We start from the raw sequence: 24,936 nt of genomic DNA, 5'->3' as shown, positions 1-24,936 counted from the left end.
CTATTCATCACAGCCAAAAGGTGGAAACACCCAAATGTCCATCAGTGGGTAAACGGATAAACAAAACATGGTCCAACCATACAGAGGAATATTATTCAGCCTTAAAAAAGAAGGAAATTCTGACACGCGCCACAACATGGATGAACCTTGAGGACACTATGTTGAGTGAAATAAGATAGTCACAAAAGTACAAATATTGTATGATTCCACTTATATGAGGTCCCTAGAGGAGTCGAATTCATAGAGGCAGAAAGTAGTGATAGTCTGGGGGAGTAGAATGGGGAGTCAGTGTTTCATGGGGACAGAGTTTCAGTTTGGGAGGATGAGAAAGTTCTGAAGATGGATGGTGGGGATGGTTGCTAAACCGTGTGAATGTACTTAATGCCACTGAGCTGTGCACTTACAAATGGTAAAATGGTAAATTTTATGTTACATATACTTACAACAAAAATGAAAGTTTTTAAATGACCTCTCTTGCGTGAAAGAATGATGGTAATTGATATTATGAGTGTGTGTGTGTGTGTCCATAAATGGCAAAAAGCCTTTGACTCTGAGGTCAATTTAAGTCTCCCACTTTTTTTTTTTTTTTTTTTTTTGCGGTACGCGGGCCTCTCACTGTTGTGGCCTCTCCCGTTGCGGAGCACAGGCTCCGGACGCGCAGGCTCAGCGGCCATGGCTCACGGGCCTAGCCGCTCCGCGGCATGTGGTATCTTCCCGGACCGGGGCACGAACCCATGTCCCCTGCATCGGCAGGCGGACTCCCAACCACTGCGCCACCAGGGAAGCCCCTCCCACAACTTTTGAGGATTTTACCGGGTGATGTATTCCCAGTCCGGCACCTGCAAGGCTCTAAGGGTCTGACGTCTCCCTCACGAATACCTGCCCACCGCGTCCTCGCTCTCGCCCTGCCTCCCCCGAACCCACTCCCGGCGCCCCAGGCACATGCGCACACGCTCGGTGGGAGACGAGCGAGTGCGCATGCTCCGTGCACGGCCTAGAGTCAGTATCCTCCCCTTTTCCCTTCGAGGAGACGGCCTCAGGCTGGTGCGCACGCGTCGGGGTGAGGGGCGGGGCCCGACTCGGCTCCCCGGCGCTGGTTATCGCGAGAGGCCCGCGATCTCGTAGCTCCCCCTCCCTTCTCTCTGCCTCCCGGGCTCCGGCTGCAGCGTCAGCCTCGGTCCGGCCTCGGTGGCTGCCGCGGCCCCGATCCCTCGGCTTCAGCCCCTGCGTCCCTTGGCGCCTCTCGGCCCCGATCCGCAGCGCTGCCTATCCTCGTCCCCCCGGCGCCGGCCTAGGCCGCGGCCGCAGCCCCGCGCTCGCGTCGGCGCCGCCCGCTCCCGGCCCGCCCCCTATGGGCCCCGGCTAGAGGCGCCGCCGCCGCCGGCCCTCGGATCCCCGATGCTGGCCCGGAGGAAGCCGGTGCTGCCGGCGCTCACCATCAACCCCGCCATCGCCGAGGGCCCGTCCCCCACCAGCGAGGGCGCCTCCGAGTGAGTGGGCAGGGCCAGGGCCGGGGAGAAGACGGGATGGGGGTCCCAGAGTACCGAGGTCGGGGGAGGGGGTCGAGGAGATGAGAGGACGGGGGAGTGGGCCCTCGGTGGGAAGGACGGGGGGAGGGGTCCCTGGGTTGCGAGATCGGGGAAGGGGGTCCTTGAAAGGAGGGGGGGGGCCCTGGGTAGCAAGGTCGGAGAGGGGTCCCCGAGAGGAGAGGAGAGGTGAGGGGCTCGGAGTATCGCTGTCGGCGGGAGGGAAGTCCCTGAATGGTGAAATCGGGCTGGGGGAGGGTTCTTGCTGGGAGAAGATGGGATGGAGGGTCTCAGAGTAGTGAATCGGTCCCTGCGGAGAGAAGACCGGAATGTGGCGCCCTAAATAGTGCAGCCAGGATGATGATGGGAGGGTTTCTGAAGGGAGAGGATGGGTCAGGGGTCCGCAATAGTGAAATCGGAGGAAGGAGGAGAAGTCCCTGAGTAGTGATGTGGAGGGAAAGGCGGGGGGGGGGGGGGTCCTTGCATTCCAAGAACGGTGGCGCGTGGGATTCCTGAGAGGAGGGGATGGGGCAAGCGGGGTTCCTGGGAGTGAGCATGGGGTAAGGAGGTCCAGGAAAAGGTGAAGGGGGTACCTGAGAGATTTGAGGGTGGGGAGGGATCCCTGAGGGGTGGGGGGGTCCTCAGGGAATCGGGGGGAAGGGAGCCTGAGAAGCCCCTACTGGTGGGGGGTGGAGCTGAACCTGGGGAGAGTGGTTAGGAGGCCTGGAGGAGGCATAGAGGCTGGGGGGGAACAAGGAGCAAGGGGGATTTGAAGGGGCGGGGGTGGGGAAAACTGGGCATCCAGCAGGAAAGAAGTTGGGGGCCTGCTGGGACCCCTGAAAGCAGATGAACAGAGATTCTGGATGGAATGGATTAGCAAAGCCTTGAGAGGCTGGAGAAGTATGGGTGGGTTTGAGGCAACTGAGGGGGACAGGAGGACTTGAGGGGAAGGAAGGAGACAGAGAAAGAAGCACGGGGCATTGGGGTTACCTGATGGCAGAGTTGCCTTGTGTGAGGTCACGCCACTTGGCCCCAGAGCATGTCCCTATGACCTCCCCACTCCCGTTCTTCATGCTGGAGCGGCCAGGCTGGTCTCAGAGGTCCGTGGCTGGGATCCATGTGCCGTGTGCCTTGCCTGTGGTGTGACCCATGAGAACCAGGTGTGATGGGCGAATGGCATGTTTAGTGCCTCTCAGGGGACTTGGCCTCCTGCGACCAGATGAAGGAGGAGTGCCTTGATGCATATGTGTGTGAGTTCACATCTTTCTCTGTCCCCGAGGGCGCAGCTCGATGTGGGGACATGTTACTGATTCTCAGAAACTCCACTTATTCTTACGAGACAGCTCCTTCATCATATTCTCTTCTCGTTTTTTTTTTTTTAATGTGATTTGTGATTTCCATCCCTTCAAGAATTCCCCCAGTAGAAGAAGCCAGCCGTTGGAATTCCAGGGTTTTTAAAAAAATAACCACAATAGAGTTGCCATGAAATGTAAAATGGCTTAATCAGCTGACTCCATAATGCATTTTAGATGTCATAGGCCAGGCTGGACACATTCCAGGGTCTGAGGGTCTGGCTGCAAAAGCTGCCTCTTCAGCCCTATGGTGAAGGGGTTGTGGCACGTACATTCCTTCCTTTGCCTTTCCTTCTCTGTCCATCGGCATCCTTCTCGTTCCCCCTTTATCCAGGTCCTGGCTCAGGGGACCAGTACTATGAGCACAGGCTTTGCAGGCTGGATGGACGAAGGTGTCGCTCCAGCCTCTGCCACTTCCTTGCCTTGTGACCCTCAGGCAGGTTACTGAACCTCTGAGCCTTGTCCCTCCTGGGTGGGCTGGGTCTACAAGAGAGGTGCCTCCCAGGCGGATTGTGGGAGTTAAAGCTCTTGCACCTGCTCAGAAAGTGGCACCTAGCCCCCTACCTCCCAGTGACCTCTTCGAGGTACCAGCTCAGGTGACATCACCCAGTGGCAGGTCATCTTGCTCCTGTGTGCCCTGTTGCTTACATCTCTTTAAGTTGTAGGCAAGTCATGGTTGAACTTGGGGCTTGGAAGGCTCCTGCCAGAACTCCAGTGTCCCCCTTCATCTCCTGCTTGAATTCCCCCCCCGTGGCGGGGGTCTCCCCTAGGTGGGCGGTAAACCTTGGCTTAAATGCCCTGGAGAATGGTGAGTGGGGACCTCTGGAGGTGGCCCATTCTCCTCTAGTGACTTTTCTTAGAGCTGCACTCACTGTTTGGGTAGAGCCCTTGGCCACAGCCAGCACTTGAAATGTGGCTTGTTTGTCCAAATTCAGGGGAGCTGTAAGTATAATACATATTCCAGAGTAACTAATTTCACCAGATAAACATTTTCTAACGTGGCTAGAAATTTTTAAAATTGCATACATAGCTCGTGTTCTTTTTCTTTTGGGCAGCCTCGGGTTAGTGCTTGTGCACGCTGAGCACTGAGCTGGCGTCTACCTGCCTGTTACAGTGTTTTACTCCAGGATTTGGTTCAAAGTCAAGGGGCTAGTGAAAATAGCTTAACTGTCAACCTTTCCTTTGAAAGTTCGTTGAAATCACCCAATAAAGTGCAGTATACATGGTTTTTTTTATACATTTATTTATTTGTTTATTTATTTTTGGCTGCGTTGGGTCTTCGTTGCTGCGCGCGGGCTTTCTCTAGTTGCAGTGAGCGGGGGGCTACTCTTCGTTGCGGTGCGCAGGCTTCTCATTGCGGTGGCTTCTCTTGTGGAGCACAGGCTCTAGGTGCGCGGGCCTCAGTAGTTGTGGCTCGCGGGCTCAAGAGTGCAGGCTCAGTAGTTGTGGCTCACGGGCTCTAGAGCGCTGGCTCAGTAGGTGTGCCTCGTGGGCTCAGTATTTGTGGCTCGCGGGTTCCAGAGCGCAGGCTCAGTAGTTGTGGCACACGGGCTTAGTTGCTCCTCAGCATGTGGGATCTTCCCGGGGTCCAGGGCTCAAATCTGTGTCTCCTGCATTGGCAGGCGGATTCTTAACCACTGCGCCACCAGGGAAGTCCCACATGGTTGGTTTTTAATAACCGGCTCTAGGAATGCGTGTACGTATAAATGCCTACCGTTTACAGTAACGCTCAAGATATAATAAGAGCATGCTGCTGGAACGGAATGCCCTGGAATTGTCTGCACTGTTTAAATTATGCCCCTCTCCTTTCCCCCGCCCGTGCCTCTGTGTAATTCGTGTAAATTAGAGGCATAGATGCTACGGCTTCTGTCATCTGCCTCTTGGTTCTAGTTCTTTGCTCTGAGGGCACTCAAAATGAGTTTGCTCCTCCACCCCTGTGAAAGACAGGTGTCCTGACCTGGGGCTTCACTCCCCGACCCCCAGGCTTGTCTCTCGGTTTCCCTTGTCTCCTTCCCATGTGGTCCAGAGCTCTTGTGTCAGGAGGAAGGGCTCCCAGGTCTGATAGCAGGGCCACTGAGCTAGAGCTGGTCCTCGAGATTCTGAGGTCTCCTAACCTTTATGAGTGGGGGAGAGGGACGGCATCCCCAGTTCTCAGGGACCTCAGCTGTGTGTCTGCGGGTGGTCTTTCTTTCCCATGAGATCGTAGGCCCTTCAAGCACCAGAATCAGGTCTGATTCACCTCCCAGCTACAAACCCCAGGCCTGGAATGTGCAGTGGCCACGCGGTGACCTCGGCTTGGGCTGAGTCATCTCTTGGTAGCGCATGCAGTCTTGGCTAACCCTCGCCCTTGGGGTCTCCGCAGAGCAAACTTGGTGGACCTGCAGAAGAAGCTAGAGGAGCTAGAACTTGACGAGCAGCAGAAGAAGCGGCTGGAAGCCTTCCTCACCCAGAAGGCCAAGGTCGGGGAGCTCAAGGACGATGACTTTGAAAGGATCTCGGAGCTGGGAGCCGGGAACGGTGGGGTGGTCACCAAGGTCCAGCACAGACCCTCGGGCCTCATCATGGCAAGAAAGGTGAGAGGCAGCTGGCGGCAGGGCGACGGCTCTGTCCCTGTACTCTGCGGGTGCAAGCGGTGGCGACAGGTGCCCTGGCAGCAAGAGAGAGGGGCCTCAAGGGTGCTGGCCTCTGCCTTCTGACAGGCTCCCAGGCTCAGAGGCCACCCCCGCCAACCTGGGTTCTAGTTAGAATGTGGTGATGCAGCCTGGTCCCACGCAGCTCTTCCCTTGGAGGCCGCCCCCTGCCTTGCGGGATGTCTGAAATTCAGGTTGCCGGGAACAGACTGGCTTGAGAAGGGTAGCAGACGGAAGAGAGGAGAATCGAGTCCCCTTAGAGCCGGGCTTCCCCTGACTTCACAACCAGAAGGCCCTGCCGACCAGGACTGGCTTCTGGTAGCGATGGCCACATCGGTGGGGTGGGGGAGGGCGGTCCTTTGGCAACGGGGTACCCGAGCCACCTGTAGTAGCCAGGGTTCTCCAGAGAAACAGAAGCACTAGGGGTGCGTAGGAGGTGGGGGTAGGTAGAGGTACTTTAAGGCATTGGCTCAGGCGACCGTGGTGGCTGGCAGGTCTGAAATCTGTAGGGCGGGCCGGTGGGCGCAGACCCAGGAAAGAGCTGGTGCAGCTTGAGTCCACAGAGAGTCTGGGGGCTTCCCTGGCGGTCCAGTGGTTAAGACTCCACGCTTCCACTGCAGGGAGCACTGGTTCGATCTCTGGTCAGGGAACTAGGATCCCGCATGCTGTGGCGTGGCCAAAAAATTTAAAAAGAAGAAAAAAGAGAGAGAGGGAGTCTGGAGGCAGAATCCTCTCTTTGGGGGTTGCGGGGGAGCACGACCTCAGTCTTTTCTCTTAAGGCCTTCAACTGATTAGATAAGGCTCACCCACTTACGGAGGGTCACCTGCTTTCCTCAAAGTTTGATGATTTCCATGTTAGATCACATCTAAAAAATACCTTCACAGTGACATCTAGATTGGCGTCTGACCCAACAGCTGGGTACCGTGGCCTAGCCAAGCGGACACACAAAATCAACCATCACCTCCCTGTTCAGTGCAAACCCTGGTGCTGAGAAGTCCCTCATCAGGGCTCCTGTGCCACAGTGCAGCCTCCCTGATACACGTAGGGGAGGGTCCCTGAGAGACATCGGGAGTGGGGAAGAAGAGGTCACCACCTGGGGATGGTGACTCCTGCACACGTGACTGGGGGATGTTGAGTTGACACGTGATTCAGCTCACACAGACGTGTTCCTGCAGACATAGAAAGCCCCCTTTCTGGAAGCCCATCGTCCTGTAGTTTCCGAATTGCGTTCTTGGAAACCTGACCACCCCGTTCCCCGGGGGGATCTGCGCAGGGCCCGCCTTTCCTGGGAACCATGCACTCGATTTCCATGCCGGAGGGGGGGAGGTTAGTGCGGCAGCTATTCCTCCTGCCTCCAGAGCCCCGCCCTCCCTCCTGAAACCTACAGCCACATGCTTTCTATTTCTGTCTGCTTACCACAGGCAGCCTTTTCAAAACCAGAGCAGCCCCCGAAATCCCTGGTCTGCCATCGCCCAAAGCACAGGGAGTGGAAGGGCAGACGTGAAATTCAGACGGTGATGGAAGGGGGGGACTTGGGAACAGAGTGCACAGGTCAGAGTGCTCGTCAGGGTCGGAGGGGTCTCAGGACAGCCAGGACTCTTCCAGGTGGCTGCCGACGTGCCTTGTATAACCATGAAATCCGAGAGTCTGTCTACGGCTTTCTGAAAGCCAGCGAAGTAAGGCTTCTGGGTTTAAAGCTGGGGGGCCCAGGTGTAGTCTAGTTAGTGGTGCTGCCCCGATGTCTGTGTCCCGGCTGTGATACCGGCCTCAGTCACAGACAGCGTCACTGCCAGGGGAAGCTGGGTGAAGGGCACACGGGACTCTCTCTGCTGTTTTTGCCGCTTTCCTGTGCTTGCATAATCCTTTCAAAATAAAAGGTTTTAAAAAAAGGGGAGGACTTCCCTGGTGGTCCAGTGGTTAAGACTCCGAGCTTCCACTTCAGGGGGCGTAGGTTCGATCCTTGGTCGGGTAACTGATCCCACATGCTGCGCGGTTTGGCCAAAAAAATAATAATGAATAAAAATTTTGTTAAGAAAGGGAATTCCCTGGAGGTCCAATGGTTAGGACTCAGCACTTTCACTGCCAAGGGCCCCGGTTCGATCCCTGGTCAGGGAACTAAGATCCCGTATGCCGTGTGGTACAGACAAAAAAAAAAAAGTTCTAAAAACTGGGGGGAGTGAACCTCAGATTTTCTTCCCCATCAGTCGTAACCCCTTCCAGTTGCCTGTGGCCTGTGCAGCCTCACCCAGAGTCATGCAGTTCAGGGCGTGAATTTACTCCCTGGTGGGCCCGGAGCCCTCGGCTGGTCTGTGGAGGTCAAGGGCTCCCAGAGTGCCAGTTCTCCCAGGAGCTCTGTTTGCCTGTATTCAGCTGAGGACACAGGTGGGAAAATTGAGGTGTCAAAGTGGTTTTTGAAGAACAGTGGCCTCCGTCCTTCCTCCACTACCCTGGGTGGAATTCTGAATTCCTGGGAAGCTGAGTAGGAATTCCATGCATTCTGGAAGGCCTGCACGGATCCTGCTGTGGGCCAGCATCCCTCCAGTCCCTGTGATGGGCAGGGGATTACCCTGACCACTACGACACGAGCAGTGACACCAGTTCCCTAAGACCCGCAAGAACCGGTCTCCATTTCCACTGTCACATCCGTTCGTAAATGTTCTCTGAACTCATGCCTGGTGTCACGATTCCTCCCGCATCCTCGTGGGGCCCTGGGCACACAACCTCTGCGTCACTGGGACCGGCAGAGATCCTTGAAGAATTCGGTGACCGTGTTGCACCTGTGGGGCTCTCCCAACTTCCCTGTGCTCTGGGCAGAGGGATGTGTTTTCAGCTGCGCGCGCACGCGTGCGCGCGTGCCTGTGTGTGTGTGTGTGTTCCCCTCGGCATCTGCATGCTTCCAGAATGGAGGTTACAGACCTGCCCAAGGCCACGGCCTAACGCTAGCTGCCTTTCTAGTGATGGCCCTGGGTCAAAGCTGGTGTGCACATTCTCTTTTGCATGGACCAACAGCTCTGTTTTACTGAGAAACTGAGGCTTAGCTGGGTCGGTGTCTGAATTGGGCTTGAACCCTCTCGGGTCCTCCCTTTGCAGTTGACCCTGACCCAGTGGAAGCTGTCAAGGCCTCGCCTCCGCAATCCATTTCCCTCTTTACCTAGTTTGTGCCCCCGCCCCCATTCCCAACTCAATTCCCCCATTCTGCAGTTGCAACAGCCTTAGACTCCTAGATGGGGTTTGAACTCCTAGCACTGTACTTATTTAATCAGCTGTTGGAGCTCGCACGGCCCAGGTGCTGCCGTGGAAAGAGCGTGGGTTTTGTTTGGCGTTCCACGAGCCAGGCCCCAACCCTCCCTGACGGCTCACCAGCTGTGTGCCCCTGGGGGCGTCATTTAAGTCTCTGAACCTGAACTTGCTGGTCAGCCCAATGGGGGCAGTTCTCACCACCACTCTCCAACCCCTATGGGTCGTCATCGTCAGGGCGAATCGCAAGCACCAGTGCTCAGAAACGTGGCCCTCGTCCCATTCCTGCTTTTCCTTCACACCCCCTCAGCGGTGGTTCCTAGGTGATCCATGAGGCTCACTTCACATGGCAGCCGCCCCTGCATCCTTTCTTTACCATATTTTTCTGGAAAGCCTCTGACTTCTTTTGGCCTTATTCACATTAAGGTCCTGACTCCAGGCTTCCAGGACCCCTGGGATTTGTCCAGATCTGCCCAGTTTTGTCCAACTCCCCCACTTCTGCTTCTCTACCCACCCCCCCACCCACCCCCAGTAATTCATCTGCAGCTCCTTTGAAGTTCTCGGTCGAGAGCGGCGCTGTCCACGATGGCTACCCCTGGTCAGACGCGGTGGCCGAGCCCTTGAAACACGGTCGATGTCAGCCAGGGCACACCGTACGTGCAGAAACACAAACCAGGTTTCAAGGGCTCCGTGTGAAAAAACTCATTACTATTTTTATATCGCCCTCACGTCAAAACAGTCAATTTTTGATACATTACACCGAGTTTCAACGAAATACATGAAAAATTCATGTCACTTGTCTCTCTGTACTCTGAACGCAGCAGCTAGAGGATTCAAAATTAAATTGGTGGCCCGCACTGTATTCCCCTTGGGCCTTGATGGTCCTGACGCCGGCATTGCCCACCGTCAGCCTCGCCGTGCCCTCCCACCTGGCTTGCAGGATGAACCTGCCATGCTGCACACGACAGCAGCACTTGGCTTTCAGACCCTCCTTTCGCCCTTTCCAAGCGGGTCTGTGTGCACGTGCTCACAGGGGCGGCTGATGGAGGAGAGAGCACCTGGGGTTCTGGTGTGTTCCGCCGTCCCGCTGGTGATGGCCAAGGAGCAGGTGCGGTGTCCCAGGGCCCACAGCCAGAGCTCTGCTCTGCAGGCTGGGTCAGGTGGGGAACCTTCACGTGGAGGCGTGAGGCTTTGCCTGGGGGCGGCGTAGGCACCAGGCACCATTTAGCTGGGAGCTGCTGCAGTTCTCAAGGTTTTGGAGGTCGTTGGTGGGTGCCCCATGGATGCCCCGTGCCCCCTTGAACTCGGCACACAGCCTGCCAACAGGCAGCTCTTTGTCCTTCCGCCGGCATGCCCACCCCACCTTGTCCATCTGGCAGAGTCCCACCTGTCCTTTGAGGCCCGGCCTGAGTGTCGCCTGAGCCCTGGACCCCGCTCTGTGATTCCTCCGTCAGCATCTCCACCACAGCGGGGTTGTTTTGCCTGCGTCTCTTCCCCTCGGGGTGGTGCGTCTCCTCCAAGCAGGACCATCTGTGCTGTCTCTCCCTGTCACCAGCCCCGAGTGTAACTGACTCCACAGAAATGTCTGTTGAATTGGTAGTGGTCATTTTCAGGCACCGGGGATCTGGTTCCGCCTCTCTGATGGACAGGTGGAAATCACACCCTTTTCTTGTCTTATCACCATGGCTGTAGCATCTAGGACTCGAAGTAACCAGGATGTGGACCTGCAGCCTGACTCTCCCCCGCTGTACGGGGGATCTTGGCTTACTTGGGGTTTGTAGCTGGGCGTTGCTCTTGGCTGTTTGTCAGCTGTCTTTTCTGCATCTCTCTGGACGATCCTTTCTTTTCTAACCTTTCCAGATATTGCGATGAATTTGGTGGCAGTCCTCTCTGCTGACTTAAACTCAAGGGGAAGTGGAGCTAGGATCCTAGGGTGGCAGTGGAAGGCTATCTGTTCTCTCTAGGCTGGGGGTGGGAAGGGGTCCAGAAAACCCAAGGAGCGGAGGGGGGCAGAGGTGAAATAATTGCCGCCTCAGACAGGGCATTACCTGGTCTGCTCCTGGGAAAGGCTGGCCCTTTGTATGATTTGATTAACAGAGCTCCCCCTGTAACCAATGGAATAGTGTTGCCTCTGATGATATATATATATTTTTTAAACAACATTATTGAGAAGTACTTCACCTACCATACAAACGACCCTTTTAGAGTATTTAATTCACTGATTTTTAGTATATTCACAGAGCTGTGCATCCATCACCATCATCAATTTTAGAACATTTTCATCACCCCAAAAATATGCCCCATCCCCATTAGCAGTCACTCCCCTGTCCCCAGCCCCTGACAGCCAGGAAGGCACTCTCTGTGGATTTGCCTGTTCTGGACATTTCCCATCAGTGGAATCTCCCACCGTGTGTCCTTCTGTGTCTGGCTTCTCTCACTGAGCATCGTGTTCTCAAGGTCCATCCACGTTGCAGCGAGTGTCAGTGCGTCACCCCTTTTCACGGCTGAGTGATGTTCAGGGCCTAGAGAGACATTTTTCTGTCCCTTCCTCCGTTGATTCAGGGCATTTGGGTTGCTCCCACCTTTCAGTTGCTGTGAAGCTGGTTACTGCGAACATTCCCGCTCCAGTCTGTGTGTGGGTGTGTGTTCCCCATTCTCAGGTACACAGACACCACGCCTTCCCGGCCCCCCTCAGTGGCCCGGTCCTGACCCCGCCTCCCTCTCCCTTGCAGCTGATCCACCTGGAGATCAAGCCAGCCATCCGGAACCAGATCATCCGTGAGCTGCAGGTGCTGCATGAGTGTAACTCCCCGTACATCGTGGGCTTCTATGGGGCCTTCTACAGCGACGGCGAGATCAGCATCTGCATGGAGCACATGGTGAGCGCGGTGGGGCCCGGGGCGCCTCGCCTCCCACCCCGGAGTCCCCGTCCTGTTCCCGGGGGACCCTCTTGGAGGTGGGCGAGGCAGTGCAGCCGTGTGTGCACGTAGGCTCCTTTGTTTCTTAAGCGCCAGACACCCTCCTCCCGACGTTGCTTTTTCCCCGGATCCATGGTAGACGTTACTCTCTGTTGGCACAGAGCTGGCTCCGTCTTTTTCCCCTCCGTCTAGCACCCTGGTGTCCACGTGTACCTGTTGGGTGATTTATGAAACGCTCTCGGTGGACACTGAGGTTGTTTCCGGTCCCCGCGGCCTTCTGAGTAATGCAATGTTGAAAGTCCTTGCACCCAAGCAGGCACGCCTGAGGGCTGAGGCCCGCCGGTGGGCTACGCGACTAAACACTTGATCTCTCCTTCCCGAGTGCCCTCTAACCAGCGTGCGTGGTCTGGGGACCCGGGTCTGCACCCCAGCTCAGACCCATGGGACCAGGCCTCTGCCATGGAGGGCGGCCGCCCATCTCTTTTAAACCAAACTGTGGTTGATTCTGATGTGCCCCCTCATTAAGGAACTCTGGTCTCAAGGCTCAGAAGTGGGTGGGATCAGGTGTAACGAAAGCAGAAGTGGTCAGAGCCGAAGGCCCCCAGGGGAAATGCCGCCGGCCCTCTGCCGTGCCTCCTTTGTCAGGTAGGGCCCTGCCCGCGCCCGGCTGTCCAGGCCCCGGCCCTCAGGGCCCTTGCAAAACCAGGATGCCGCGTGGCTTTTGGCGGGTGGCTTTGGTTACACCTCGCCTCCAGCTTGCCGTCCCCTCTGATGGTTTTGTAACGAAGGCAGGAAATGAATTTGAGCAAGAGCCCGCGAGGAATGCATGTGGGCCGGAGGGAGGGCTCCCTCAGCTACCTTGCCCCAACCTGGCTGCCTGAATCCCACCTGGCACTGCCCCGTGGGAGCTCCTTCCCCACCTGGGAGAGGGCAGTCGTATCTGCCCACCCACCTGGTCGACACTGCACAGACGAGTATCAGGGCGAGAAAAGGATGTGACCACATCGCTGTGGTCTGAGGGGAGCCTCTTCTGTGCTGTCTCTCCCCCCCTCCTCCCTCCCTCTCCCCTTCCCCCCTCCTCCCCTGCTCGCCGCCCCCCTTCAGCTACCTCCATCCCTGCTCCCTGAATACCCTGAGAGTTTGGAGGCCCCTCTTTGCCTTGTACAAAAGAGGCAGCATGGGACTTCCCTGGCGGTCCAGTAGTTAAGACTCTGTGCTCCCACTGCAGGGGGCACGGGTTCCATCTCTGGTTGGGGAACTAAGATCCCGCGTGCTACACAGCATGGTCTAAAAAAAAATAAAATAAAAAAGAAAAGAGGCAGCATCACAGCCCCACCCCCTCCCCCTCCGTTCTTGGTGGGTGTAAAGCATCAGTTCCAGGTGAGGCGCCTGCACCCCGGCGGCGCACAGACGGAACTGCTGGGATGCAGGGGAGATGCTAGATTCTCTTTGTTTGCCCTGTTCGTCCTTCAGAGCTTCACGGTTGGGCTTTTCTTGTTCGCTTTCATAGCGAGCATGTGATGACAGTGGAACGCGTAGATGGCACACAAACGCAAAGACACGGGCTCGGGTGTGGCCCGCGCGCCCCTCTTTCTGCTGACGGGTTACAGTCCATGGAGGTGAGCCTTAAGTGGTGGGTGGCTGCTGGGCGGGGAGGGCGTGAGGAGGACAAGATGACAGGAAGCGCTGAGAGGGCCTGTGCCACCCACACCAGCGTCCTCGTGCCCGCTGGTCCCCTGCAGGGTCTCGCACATGGCGGTGAGAGGACGCTTGCAGTCCCCCCACCTCTCGTGCGGGACTGGACGAGTCTCACGCCTTGTCTGTCAGGCCAAAGGTGTGAGGACGGGGTGAGCTGGTCCATGAACGTTGACGGAGCGTCAGCCATGACATTGTCACCACCGCCACCACTTCCCCGAATTCCTGCATCACCTCCATTTCTCTCCCTGTCGAGGGCACGCATTCATCTCTACGCAGGGTCGTGCACAGATTGACTCTCGTCTCCCACCGGGTAGATTCCAGCTCCAGCTTATGAGAAAGGCCCGCTGGCTGTGACGAGCAGCCCCAATTCAGCACAGAAGGAGAAACTCACCTGTGGGCACGGGAAACAGCGGGGCTGGCGGCTCCCCGGTGCCCAGACCTATTCCTTTTCTTGGGGAAACTAGGGGCTTGGACCAGTGGACAGCGGGTGTCTCAGGGCCGGAGCGGCCAAGGAGCAGCCGACTGACCACTCAGAGGCACCTCTTGGTATTTTCTTGGGTCCTGGTCAAATCTACTGAAGAATGCACTCCCTTGTTCTACAATAATGAAAAATCAGACACATCCGTCAGCAAAGGGGAGGTGAAGAATGACACCAGGCCGCTTTCCAGGGGAGAAGTGAAAGCAGCATATATGCATCGGATGAGAAAATCCCCCATCCCCCGAGAGGAAAGTATGCATAATATGAGCCCCCAGATAGATAGATAGATATACTTAAAACTCTGTATCAGCTCGGCCCCCCATGGAGGATGATCCACGCTGATGTCAGGGGGTGGGTAGCAGTGGGGCTGCGTGGAGAAGACCCGTGATGTGTCCTGAGTCACCTTGAGACCCCATCCTGGGGCCTGGCCCACCGTAGTCACTGCGGAGACATTCTCCCTGAATGTCATCCAGCAAACATACCGCAATCCTACGGAAAGTTAAGAGTATGAGGAGCCGAGTCAGGGAGCAGAGATCATGAACGCTTTTTAAAAAAAATCCTTTTGGGCTTCCCTGGTGACGCAGTGGTGGAGAGTCTGCCTGCCGATGCAGGGGACGCGGGTTCGTGCCCCGGTCCGGGAAGATCCCACATGCCACGGAGCGGCTTGGCCCGTGAGCCATGGCCGCTGAGCCTCCGCGTCCGGAGCCTGTGCTCCGCAGCGGGAGAGGCCGCAACAGTGAGAGGCCCGTGTACCACACACACACACAAAAAATCCTTTTAAGGTTGATGAAACAAAAAACGAGAAAAAAGTGGAATTCCCATCTCGCCCTGCACGCAGAACGGGGCTGGACCGGGCAGCCTGTCGACCAAGTGCACTGGACTGCCTGGTCCTGTGGGTTCCTCCCTGGCCACACCCGCTGTCGCTGCACGCACAGCACCCTCGTGCTCAGGCCGGGGCTAGCCTACAGAGTCCCTCATGGGTTCCCAAAGCGTTGGAGGGCCTGGGGTTTTCCACAACTCCCACCGCGGCCCTTCTCCCCAAGCACAACTGGAGGAGAGTGCCAGGGAGGGGGGACCAGACATCTCCGAGGCTGCAGGCTTCTCGCCCCCCCGCCAAATGGAATAAGAGGCCTCCTGGGACAGCCGGTGGCCACAGGAGCCCTAGAGCAGCATGGAGAGAAAACAGGCTCTCCACCCAGCTGCGAGTTCAGATGCTGACCACCTCCCACCGCATGCCCGAGCCTCAGCTCCGGTCTGCCTAGCATCCTGGGTGGGCCTCGGTGTGTCCTTGGAGCCCATCTCTGAAGAGGCGCCTTGGGCCAGTCGGTGACACCCGGGGTTTTGGTCTCCAGGTTTGCTTCCGGGTGACCTTGCGCAAGACACTTGGTTTCTGTCACTTCCTCGTTATCGTGTGGATTTGGGGCCATGCCCTGGTCAGGGGATCAGCTAGGGTGCTCTGTGTCACGTCCTTTGCTGGACATCCCAGTTTCAGGGTGACGAGCAGTGGCTACACCAGCAGGATGGGGGGCCAAGCCATTGTTCCCCCTCCCCCGTGCCCCTCGGCCATCAGGCCTTCCTGGCGGAGCTGGCTTGGCCTTCTGTCTGTGCCGGGCACTTGCGGGCGGCGCCCCTGTGCTCGCGCTCCCCTTCCCGAGGCTGCGGCTGACTTGCTGGGAGGGGACCCAGGCCCAGAGCTGCGGGTCTGGCTCAGGTACGCTCTCTGGTGCTCCGGCTGCAAGCTGGGCGGCTCAGCCGCAGGCCTTGTGGAGCACTGGCCGCCTGCCGCTGCCGTGGCAACCTCAGGAAGGCTGAGTCACGCCGTCCAGCCACGGGCCTCGGTTCCGGGAAGGACGGACCGCCTGGCGAGCACACTGGCACCCTTTCCGTTTCCTGAGGCCCCGGAGGTGGCCGGGGCCGCTGGAGTCCCTGCTCTGAGCCAGTGGGTTGCCTTTGGCTGTGGTCTGGCCTCTGTTTTCCGTGGAGGACATTGAGCACCAGCTCTCCGGGAACCAGGGAAATGCTTCGTTTCCCTCCCTGCCGCTCTGGCGTCCCTCTGGGGAGCCCTGCCTCGCGACGGCTCAGGGCAGCTCTGCCTCTCTCTCCTGTGCTGCCCCTAGGATGGTGGCTCCCTGGACCAGGTGTTGAAAGAAGCCAAGAGGATCCCCGAAGAGATCCTGGGGAAGGTCAGCATCGCGGTAAGTGCGTGCGGGCGCGCGCTCCCGGCCCCGCGTTCTCATGGGTTTCTTCTTACTTCTGCCCCCTTCCACGCGGCCAGGCTCGAGGAGCCTCCGGAAGCCGGTGGTGGGCATCAGCCTCTGGGCAAAGAGGCAGAGGTGCCAGTGCCAGCCTCCAGCGGCTGTGGGACTGAGCGGGTGGCGTCCCTTTGCCTGTGAAGTGGGGGTGATACTTCCCTGCCCCATACAGGCATGGGGGTGGCAGGAGGAACCGTGGTGCGGCGCCAGGCACGCACTGTCCCACGGTGCCATCGTCAAGTGTCGCCTGTCTAACTCGGTGAAACAGCCACTGTATCCTTCACACCATCAACATGGGGGCCCTGAGCACAGTCCCGGCACCAAAGGGCTCAACAGAGGACGCCTCTCGGGCTGGGGTGACCCCTGAGGCGGGGCGGTTGGCTGGACACTTACAGCCCTACTGACAGGGCCTCGGGCCCTCCTCAGACAAGGGGAGAGTGGTGTCCTCCTCAAGGGTGGGGGGCCGTGTGAGAGTTGGGGAGGTGGGTGACTGTACCCACCCGAAGAATGTCGTCACTGTCACATGGCCACTTCGGCCTGGGCCTCGGGCCTGTCCAGAGGACAGTCCCCCTCACGGCACCGCCCTGCGGCTTCCCTGCAGGTTCTGCGGGGCCTGGCGTATCTCCGGGAGAAGCACCAGATCATGCACCGAGGTAAGGGGACGGGCGCCCCGGGGCCGGGAGGGGCTGGCGGCGACCCGCAGCGTCCACACCGCCGGCTCTGCTCCCAGATGTGAAGCCATCCAACATCCTCGTCAACTCCCGAGGGGAGATCAAGCTGTGCGACTTTGGGGTGAGCGGGCAGCTCATCGACTCCATGGCCAACTCCTTCGTGGGCACGCGGTCCTACATGTCTGTGAGTCCTTCCAGCGTCCTCCCCCGCGCCACCCCGACCCTCATCAGCTCTTCCTGGTTTTCCAGAAGCTTTTCCAAAAGCCTGCCCTTCCCTGTAGTATAGTTTCTTTTGCGGGCTTTCTTCTCTCCTTCGAATTTCTAGTTTCCATCATCTTCTCATCTGGGTTTTTGTCTCTCTGGAGATGCCGGCCTGGTTCCTGTCTGCTCGGGGAGAGTAGTCAGTCCATTTCTGAGCCAATTGACTAGCCCTCCATTATTTTAGGCACTATCTGGGTGATTTTATTTTTTTATTTTCATTTTTATCTCTTTAATTTTTTTTGGCCACACCGCGTGGCCTGCGGGATCTTAGTTCCCTGACCAGGGATCGAACCCGCGCCCCCTGCATTGGGAGCGTGGAGTCTTAACCACTGGACCGCCAGGGAAGTCCCCATCTGGCTGATTTTAAGAGCAGATTCTGAGAAGTCCGCCTTGGGATTGTTGGGAGAAGGAGACGTTCCAGCATCTTTCCTGGGTCGGTCGCTCTCCAGAAGCACTTTGGGTTGCGGGGCTTTAAGGGGCTGCTGTCAGCATGGCTGAAGCAGGTGGAGGGAGGGGGTGGAATGGCTTTCTTTCTGCTGCTGGGTCCCTAAGCGGGATGGGGCTGCAGGGGGACCACAGGGACACTCTAGGGTGCCAGCGCCCCTCCATCTCCCTCGGGCCGTCTCTGCCCATCTCCCCCCAGCCGGAGCGGCTGCAAGGCACTCACTACTCGGTGCAGTCAGACATCTGGAGCATGGGCCTGTCCCTGGTGGAGCTGTCCATTGGAAGGTACCCCATCCCCCCGCCAGACGCCAAGGAGCTGGAGGCCATATTTGGCCGGCCCATGGTCGACGGCGCGGAAGGAGAGCCTCACAGCATCTCGCCGCGGCCGAGACCCCCCGGACGCCCCATCAGCGGTATGGCCCGAGGCTGGGACTTCCGGTTTGGATGGGGCACGTGGCGCCTGGGGACAGCAGCTGCCTCCCCTCTGGCCCCTCTTAGGTCCACCTGTCCCCCTGGGCCGTGGTCACTGCGGTCAGCAGTCCTCAGATGGTCCTGAGGCTTCTGGGGACAGCGCTGCAAGCAACGCCCCAATCTGTCCTGTCTGGGGCAGCTGCACCTGTTGCTGCCAGCTGGCAGGGTCGAGACACTCGCCCCTCAGCCAAGCCGTGGGGTGGCGGGTGGTTTCTCCAGCATTTCATCACGAGAATGTTCAAGTGTACAGAAAAGCCGAAAGGGTTGCCCAGCAGGCAGTCTGCTGCCCCACACCTGGACTCTGCAGTGGCCGTCCTGCTGTGTTGGGCCAGGCCTTTCAGGGAGCCCAAAGTGAAAGGAACTCAACTCGGGTCTTGGGTGGCTGGTTAGATTCAGCCCCAACACACAGCACGGGGACAGGAGGGCAGCGGGGCTCCCAGGGGCCTCCCGGTAACTCAGGCAGCCACCTGCGAGATTCAGGCCGATGCTTCCACCACGCTGGGGGCTGGCGAGGGGTCAGGGTCATGGCTCAGGTGGTGTAATTAGGAAGGGGCGCGTAGGGCTCTGTGTTTTTTTGTGTTTTTTTTTTTTTTTTTGCGGTACGCGGGCCTCTCACTGTTGTGGCGTCTCCCATTGCGGAGCACAGGCTCCCGGACACGCAGGCTCAGCGGCTACGGCTCACGGGCCCAGCCGCTCTGCAGCATGTGGGATCTTCCCGGACCGGGGCACGAATCCGTGTCCCCTGCATCGGCAGGCGCCACCAGGGAAGCCCAATTTATTTATTTTTTAAGTCAAGTGACAGGAAGAGAGTTGAATTTAGTGAGAGCCCAAAGGACCACATGCAGTGGACTGCACTTGGTTGGTTGGTTTCTAACAGCTTTATTGAGATAGCATTCACATACCATGTGGTCCACTCAATTCAGGCTTATAACTCACTGGATTTCTATACCTTCACAAGGTTGTCCGACCATCACCTTTATCTGACTTCAGAACATTTCATCACCCCAAAAGGAAACCCTGTGCCCTACCCAGCCCCTGACAACCACGAACCCACTCTCTGTGTCTGTGGATTTGCCTGTCCTGGACGTTTCCCATCAATGGAATCACACACTGTGTGTCCTTCTGTGTCTGGCTTCTCTCAATGAGCATTGTGTTGTTGAGATCTGTCCACACCGTGGCAAGTATTGGTGCCTCGCTCCTTTTTTATGGTCACATAATATTCCACCATGTGGTCTCTGTTTACCGCTGACGGACACTTGGGTCGTCAGATGGCTGTTTTCACAGTATTCTCAAGCCCAGACCCTCCCCTTTCCTGGTGCCGCACCCAGACTGCTGGGGCGTCTTGATTTCCTCCAAGGGGAGAACCCCCCCACCCCCGCCCGCATCTGTGTCCTCAGGCCCTGGCCCTGCCCCTCCCTTTCCATCCCAACTCCCAGACGGTGCCCAGACCTTCCAGGCGGGGAGGAGTGGGGCGCTGTGCCAGGCCACTCGGCCTGCCAGCACCTCCCCCAGCCCCGGCCCTGGCCCACGTGCCCATTTCAGGACAGGGGACAGAAGGCGAAAGTCCAGCTGCCAAACGCGGGCCTGGCCAGCTGGGTCTAGGACAGGGGTTAGCCATCCCAGCCGGCCACCATCCTGAGCCCGCAGGTCCATGCCAGGTCACACTGCTGCCCTTGCCTGCTCGGCCCCCCGTGCCCCCTCCCCCCACGCCAGGGAGCAGGGAGTCGGCTTTAGCACAGCCCAGACGCTGCCCCCTGCCAGATGTGTGCCTTCTCAACAAACGTTCCTGTTCATTCTGGTGTTTTGTTTTTTTAATTCACCAGAGGCTCAGGAGAGATGTTCCTCTCCCAGGAAGGCAGCTGGGCCCGGGAGCCTGCCCTCTTGGGTCGGGCCGGGTGCGAAGGAGGGTGCTCGGCTGCGTTCAGTGCACTCAGGCCCCGCCGCCTGATGGAAGCACGGTGCCCACCTGCCCATCTCACCCGTCTTTGTTTCTGCCCTGGGCAGGTCATGGGATGGACAGCCGGCCGGCCATGGCAATCTTTGAGCTGCTGGACTACATCGTGAACGAGGTGCGTGCCCGGGGCCCTGCTGGCAGGCAGGTCTCCTTCCTCTCTGGGAACGGGGCACAGGGCGCCCACCCAGTCCTTCTCCCCACCCCGTGAGAGGGCAGCGTGGATACTCCCATTGTACAGATGGGTAAATCCAGGCATAAGGATGGGAGTGGCCTCCTCAGGCCTGCAGCTGGGACGGGGCCGAGCAGGACCTGACCCTACAGCCCTCCCTCTCGGCGTGGCCGGGTCACCCTCCTGGCCCTTCTCTGATGGAAGTGTGTTTCCAGTGGCCCTTTGGAGTTGGGGTGGCCGAGCTTGGCCCAGGGTTGGGTCTTGAGGTGAGCAGCTCAGAGCAGGGTCAGTGGCAACAGAACAGGGCAGGGTGATTCCGGTGACACAGCTCTCCCTGCACCTGGCAGCAACGCCCAGGCCCAGTGAACACGTCCTTCCAGGGATGCCGCCGGCACCTCCCGCCCCTGAGCAGGAAGAAGGCCCACCGCACTCCTGGACGGGGCCTGAGCCTGCGCACGGCTGTCCCCACCCCGGGACCTGTGCGGGGCCAGGCCCCTCGGGCTCCCCCTCTTTTCAGGCAGACCCCCAGCTCTCTCCAAGCACCTCCGGAGGGTAGTGGCCCAGACCGTGTAGCACGTGGTCAAGAGTAGCCACCCTCGTCCATAAAATGAGGATGAGCCCTGTTCTCCTTCACTCCTGAACCAGTCGTGGTCCCCAAACAAGAAGAGCTTTTGCAGGAAACTCTGGAAAGAGGCTGACCCAGTTGGCAGGGCTGCCCCAGGGAAGCTGCTGGAAGCGGGGGAGTGGGCGCCCTCTGCCTCCAGGAAGGGTGCATCCTGAGGGTCCCCGACAAGTGCTGAGCTGTCCTCAGAGGCACAGGCTGGGAAGCGCCTTTTCTCCCTGATTCCAGAAGCATCCTTGAGCTCTCACCCCCGCCTGTCTGTCCTGCCCCGCAGCCTCCTCCAAAGCTGCCCAATGGCATCTTCACCCAGGACTTCCAGGAGTTTGTAAATAAATGGTAAGACACCACGGCCGCCAGCTCAGGGCGGGTGGGGGCAGGGGCCAGGCCGCCTGCTTCCTGGGACGACCAGGGCCTCGGGGATGCCGGGCAGTGGCAGCGGCTGGTGGGACCGGAGCTCACCTGAGAACCCAGATTCCCCCGCCACCCCCCCACCGAGGCTGCTGAGTCACGGTGTCCAGCTGCCACCCCCAGCTTGTTCCCGAAACCCCGCGCAAGCCAGGATGGCAGGCTCTCTGGAAATAACGCTATTCCCGCCTTGCCTTCTGCCAGCAGGCAGCCCGGTGTCCTAACCCCTCAAGCCCATAACCCGTGGCTCCTAGGCAGGCCTTCGGAGCCGGTTTCTGGGGGCTGGCCCTCCCATCCTCTGAAGCGTCTGGGTGACGCGGCCTCAGGCGAGCGGGCTATGGACCCGGAGGGCCGGCCCGTCGAGCGCCCTGAATGTCAGGACACGACGCTGCGGCCCAGGGTTGCGTACCTCGCAGCCAGCCTGTGACTGTGTGTCCAGCACTCCCCGTAAACCTCTCTGCCCTGTGAGGTTGCCAGTTTGAAGAACTGCCACTCAGCCCCGAACTGCTTTGAGCAGCTGCCTTTTAGACAGTTCTGCTTTCGTGAAGGGAAAACTTCCACTTTGACCCTTGGACTCCCAGACTTGGGGGTTTTTATTAGAAACTTAGCTGCGGTTGCTGCTGGGCCTCTGATGGAGCAGCGTGGGGGGGGTTTCCCGTTTCCCACCCTCTTCCCCTTTCCCTCCTGTCCTGGTCTCAGATTCTTGCCCTGCCCTCCCAGGGCATCCTGCTCTCACACCCAAGGGTGGCGGTGGAGCCCCTCACCCACGGGGGCCAGGCAGGAAAGGGCAGCAGGATGCAGGCCTCTTCCCCCAAGGCCACTGACTGCCCACCTGTCTTCTCTCTCCCACCCCCTGGAACCCACAGCCTAATTAAGAACCCAGCAGAGCGAGCAGATCTGAAGATGCTCATGGTGAGTGATGCTCACAGATTTTGGACTTCCGGAGGTCCCTGGCAGGCCCTCCTCACCCTGAGTGAACACCTGAGCTGGCTGCAATGTCTCTTGGCCAAGCTGGAGAACCCCTGTGGGTCGCCCTGGCTTGCTGGGGGGGGGCCATGCAGAGCGGCTGTGGTCCTCTTAGCTCCCCGGGGGACAGAAGGGCCCGTGTGCCTAGGGCTAGGGCTGTGTCTCAGAATGGCCGGCCTCCAAGGCGTTGGGGGCACCACTGGGGTGTTTGCCGTCCTCAAAACCCATACTGTCCAGCGTCCTTGAAAACCAAGGTGGTCTCCAGCATTGGCCTTCCCCCGGCAGGGCTGCCTGCCAGCCTCAGGGTGACCATCACAGTGCCTTCCGCCCACGTCCACTGTGGACGTTAGGCCTTCTTCCTCCATCACCAGGCCTGACCACCTGAGTCACCCCCGATGCTGAGTCAGCCCCTTGTTTATGCGTCTTGTGTCTCGAAGAGAGAAAACACTGCCAGCTACAGGCGTGAGACGTTGGTTGTCAACCTTATGTGTCCACATGGGAGAGAGGGAGCCTCTTAGGGTGGTCACGATGCGGTAGTTTGAATAACCGAGCCACGCCCTCCGGTGGGCTCCTGTGCCCCTGCCCCCGCCTGCAGGACCACGCTCCCCCCTCCCCACCATGTCCTCCACCGAGCCTCCCTCCCGCTTTCCACCTCAGGACCTTTGCACAGGATGGCCCTTCTTCTGGGACATGTCCTGTTGCTCTTCCCCCAGCTGTGGGCATCTGCTTCGGCACCGCCTCCAGGAAGGCACCCTGTCTAGCCCACCCCTCTGTTAGCTGTGGCTGCAGCCTGTGTGTCCTGGCTGTAGTCAGTTTTCTGTGGCCCCAAGAGTGAGCCTGGCCTGGAGCGCCTTGTGGGAAGGGGTCTGCGTCCATCTGCTTCTTTCTAGAAGCTCCTTACTGAGTCCAGTGACGTGTGTTCAGGGCACGCACGACATAAGAAGCACGTGTTCACTGTGGAACATGCAGACCCATGGAACAGGGGAGTGAACTTTGACACCTGCCGTCGTCTCCCCCCCGCGCCCCCCCGCCCAGCTCTGCGCAGTTCACACGGTGCAGGACGACGTCCAGGTCTCTGCCTGCGTGACACCGCGGGCCGTGTGGGGCTGACTGTCTCCCCGACCACGAGTCCTGTTCCCTTGGTTTGGTGTTTCACCCAAGCCTGCGCCCACCTTCAGGGAGATGGGGGTGGTCTCGCCTCCCTAGCTGGCATTAACAGGCGGATGTCACGTGGGAGGCCGAGACCCCCGCCCTTCCGAACGGGAACCGCTGTCAGGGTGACTGTTAAAGTTCCTTAAACTGATGGACGAGGCGCGATCCTGCTCTCCAGCCACACGGGCCCTGTTTCAAGGGCTCAGGAGCCTCAAGCGGCCGGTGGCTGCCACCTGGACAGGACATGTAGGGCACTTGCTATCCTCACAGAGTTCCGTGGTTCCAGATCAGATGTTCTCACCCAGGTGACTCTGCCCCCATGGGTCCCTGGACCACATCTGGGGACGTGTGTGGTTGTCACACCTCGGGGGGGATCCTGGCATCGAGCGGGTTGGGGCAGGGATGCTGCTCCACACCCCACAGCGCCCAGGACGCCCCACAGAGGGTGAGCCGACCCCACGTCACCCTGGGCTCCAGGGGGCATAGAGTGGCCTCCCCCGTCACCTGAGACCCCATCTCAGGCCCGGGCCTCCCTGCTCTGGGCTGGGGACCCGGCCGGCCAGGGCCGAGCCAGTCACGTCGTTCCTTCCCTTTCAGAACCACGCCTTCATCAAGCGGTCCGAGGTGGAAGAAGTGGATTTTGCCGGCTGGTTGTGTAAAACGCTGCGGCTGAACCAGCCCAGCACGCCCACGCGCACCGCCGTCTGACGGTCCCGCCACCGACAGACCCGCTCCCCCTCCGCCCCTCGGCTGCCCCCTCTGCGGGGATGCGCGTGTGGCCCTCGGGCCCGGGGAGGCCGACGCTGCTGTGCTGTCTTCTCAGAACCTGCTTCCTTAGGTTTAAAGAAAAAAACCAAAACAAAACAGGGAAAGAAAAAGCAAACGTGCCAGTTGTGCTTCTTGTGCCTTGTCTTTGGGGTGTCAGCCTTGGTCCAGCCCGGGGTGGACGCCTCTGCGAGGGCGGCCCAACCCCCGAGAGACGGGGGTGGCGTCGGGCACTGGCTTTGCTCCTTTCCAAGGGCTGAAGCCTCGGAGGGACCCCCAGCCGTGGGTGACTTTCACCAGAAGAGAAGGGGGCTGCCACCTTGGGGTGCATGTGTGCCCCCAGCCTGGCATCTGCCCCTTGGAGGTGGCCCTCCTGGCCCGCAAGAGCCATCAGGCCCAGTGGCTCTCGTGGGGTCCCGCCCCCCCCCCCCGCCCTGGCGGCTCCAGCCTCGGGCCATGCAGCCTGTCCTCAGCAGTGCGTGACCTGCCCCCTGGGAGGGACCCCCGAGTCCTCTGCTGTGCTTCGGGGAACAGAGACTTCTGACAGCTCGCAGCAGCCTGAGCTGACACTCGCTTGGCAGAAAGGAAGCCTTGGGTTTCCAAGCTGTCCTGTGGTTGAAGCCCCAGCAGATCCTGCAGATAAGGCCCGTTCCCCTATGCCTGCAGGCCGACAGATGTGGGCGGGTGGCTCTGTGTCACCTCCGCTCCCCCAGCAAATCAGAAGTGACCACCCAAGGCACGTCACTGTCTCGGGCCTTGAACCGTTCGACCGCAGCTGATCGGAAATGCGATGGTGGGGGTGAGGCTGTCCTGACTCCTGGTGGCCATTGAGGTGTCCAGCCAGGCCCCCTGCAGGGGTCTGCTTGAGGTCCGAGGCCTGAGACCCAGCCTTTCCGCCTTCAGGGCCGTACCACCTCCAACGGAGAAGGCCGCCTCTCGGCCATCGGGCAGTAGGAAGTGGTGG

The 24,936-nt window shown here is 59.1% G+C and overlaps 1 protein-coding gene across 1 annotated transcript; it reads left to right on the top strand.

The window, feature by feature from the left end:
• Nucleotides 1-1,398: 1,398 nt before the first annotated feature.
• On the top strand, nt 1,399-24,090 carry MAP2K2 (mitogen-activated protein kinase kinase 2; the record flags this gene model as incomplete). The annotated part of the gene is made up of 11 exons (XM_079702000.1): nt 1,399-1,490; nt 5,241-5,451; nt 11,479-11,625; nt 15,958-16,035; nt 16,694-16,745; nt 16,823-16,947; nt 17,668-17,881; nt 19,944-20,008; nt 20,959-21,020; nt 21,956-22,001; nt 23,805-24,090. 11 exons carry the CDS (start codon nt 1,399-1,401, stop codon nt 23,913-23,915), a joined length of 1,203 nt encoding a protein of 400 aa, XP_079558126.1. The 3' UTR covers nt 23,916-24,090.
• Between the last annotated feature and the right edge of the window lie 846 nt (nt 24,091-24,936).

Source organism: Hyperoodon ampullatus (assembly GCF_949752795.1).
Source record: "Hyperoodon ampullatus genome assembly, chromosome: 4".
NCBI lineage: Eukaryota > Metazoa > Chordata > Mammalia > Artiodactyla > Ziphiidae > Hyperoodon > Hyperoodon ampullatus.
The sequence above is the reverse complement of the archived record's forward strand: the minus strand, read 5'-3'. Positions and strand labels throughout refer to the sequence as shown.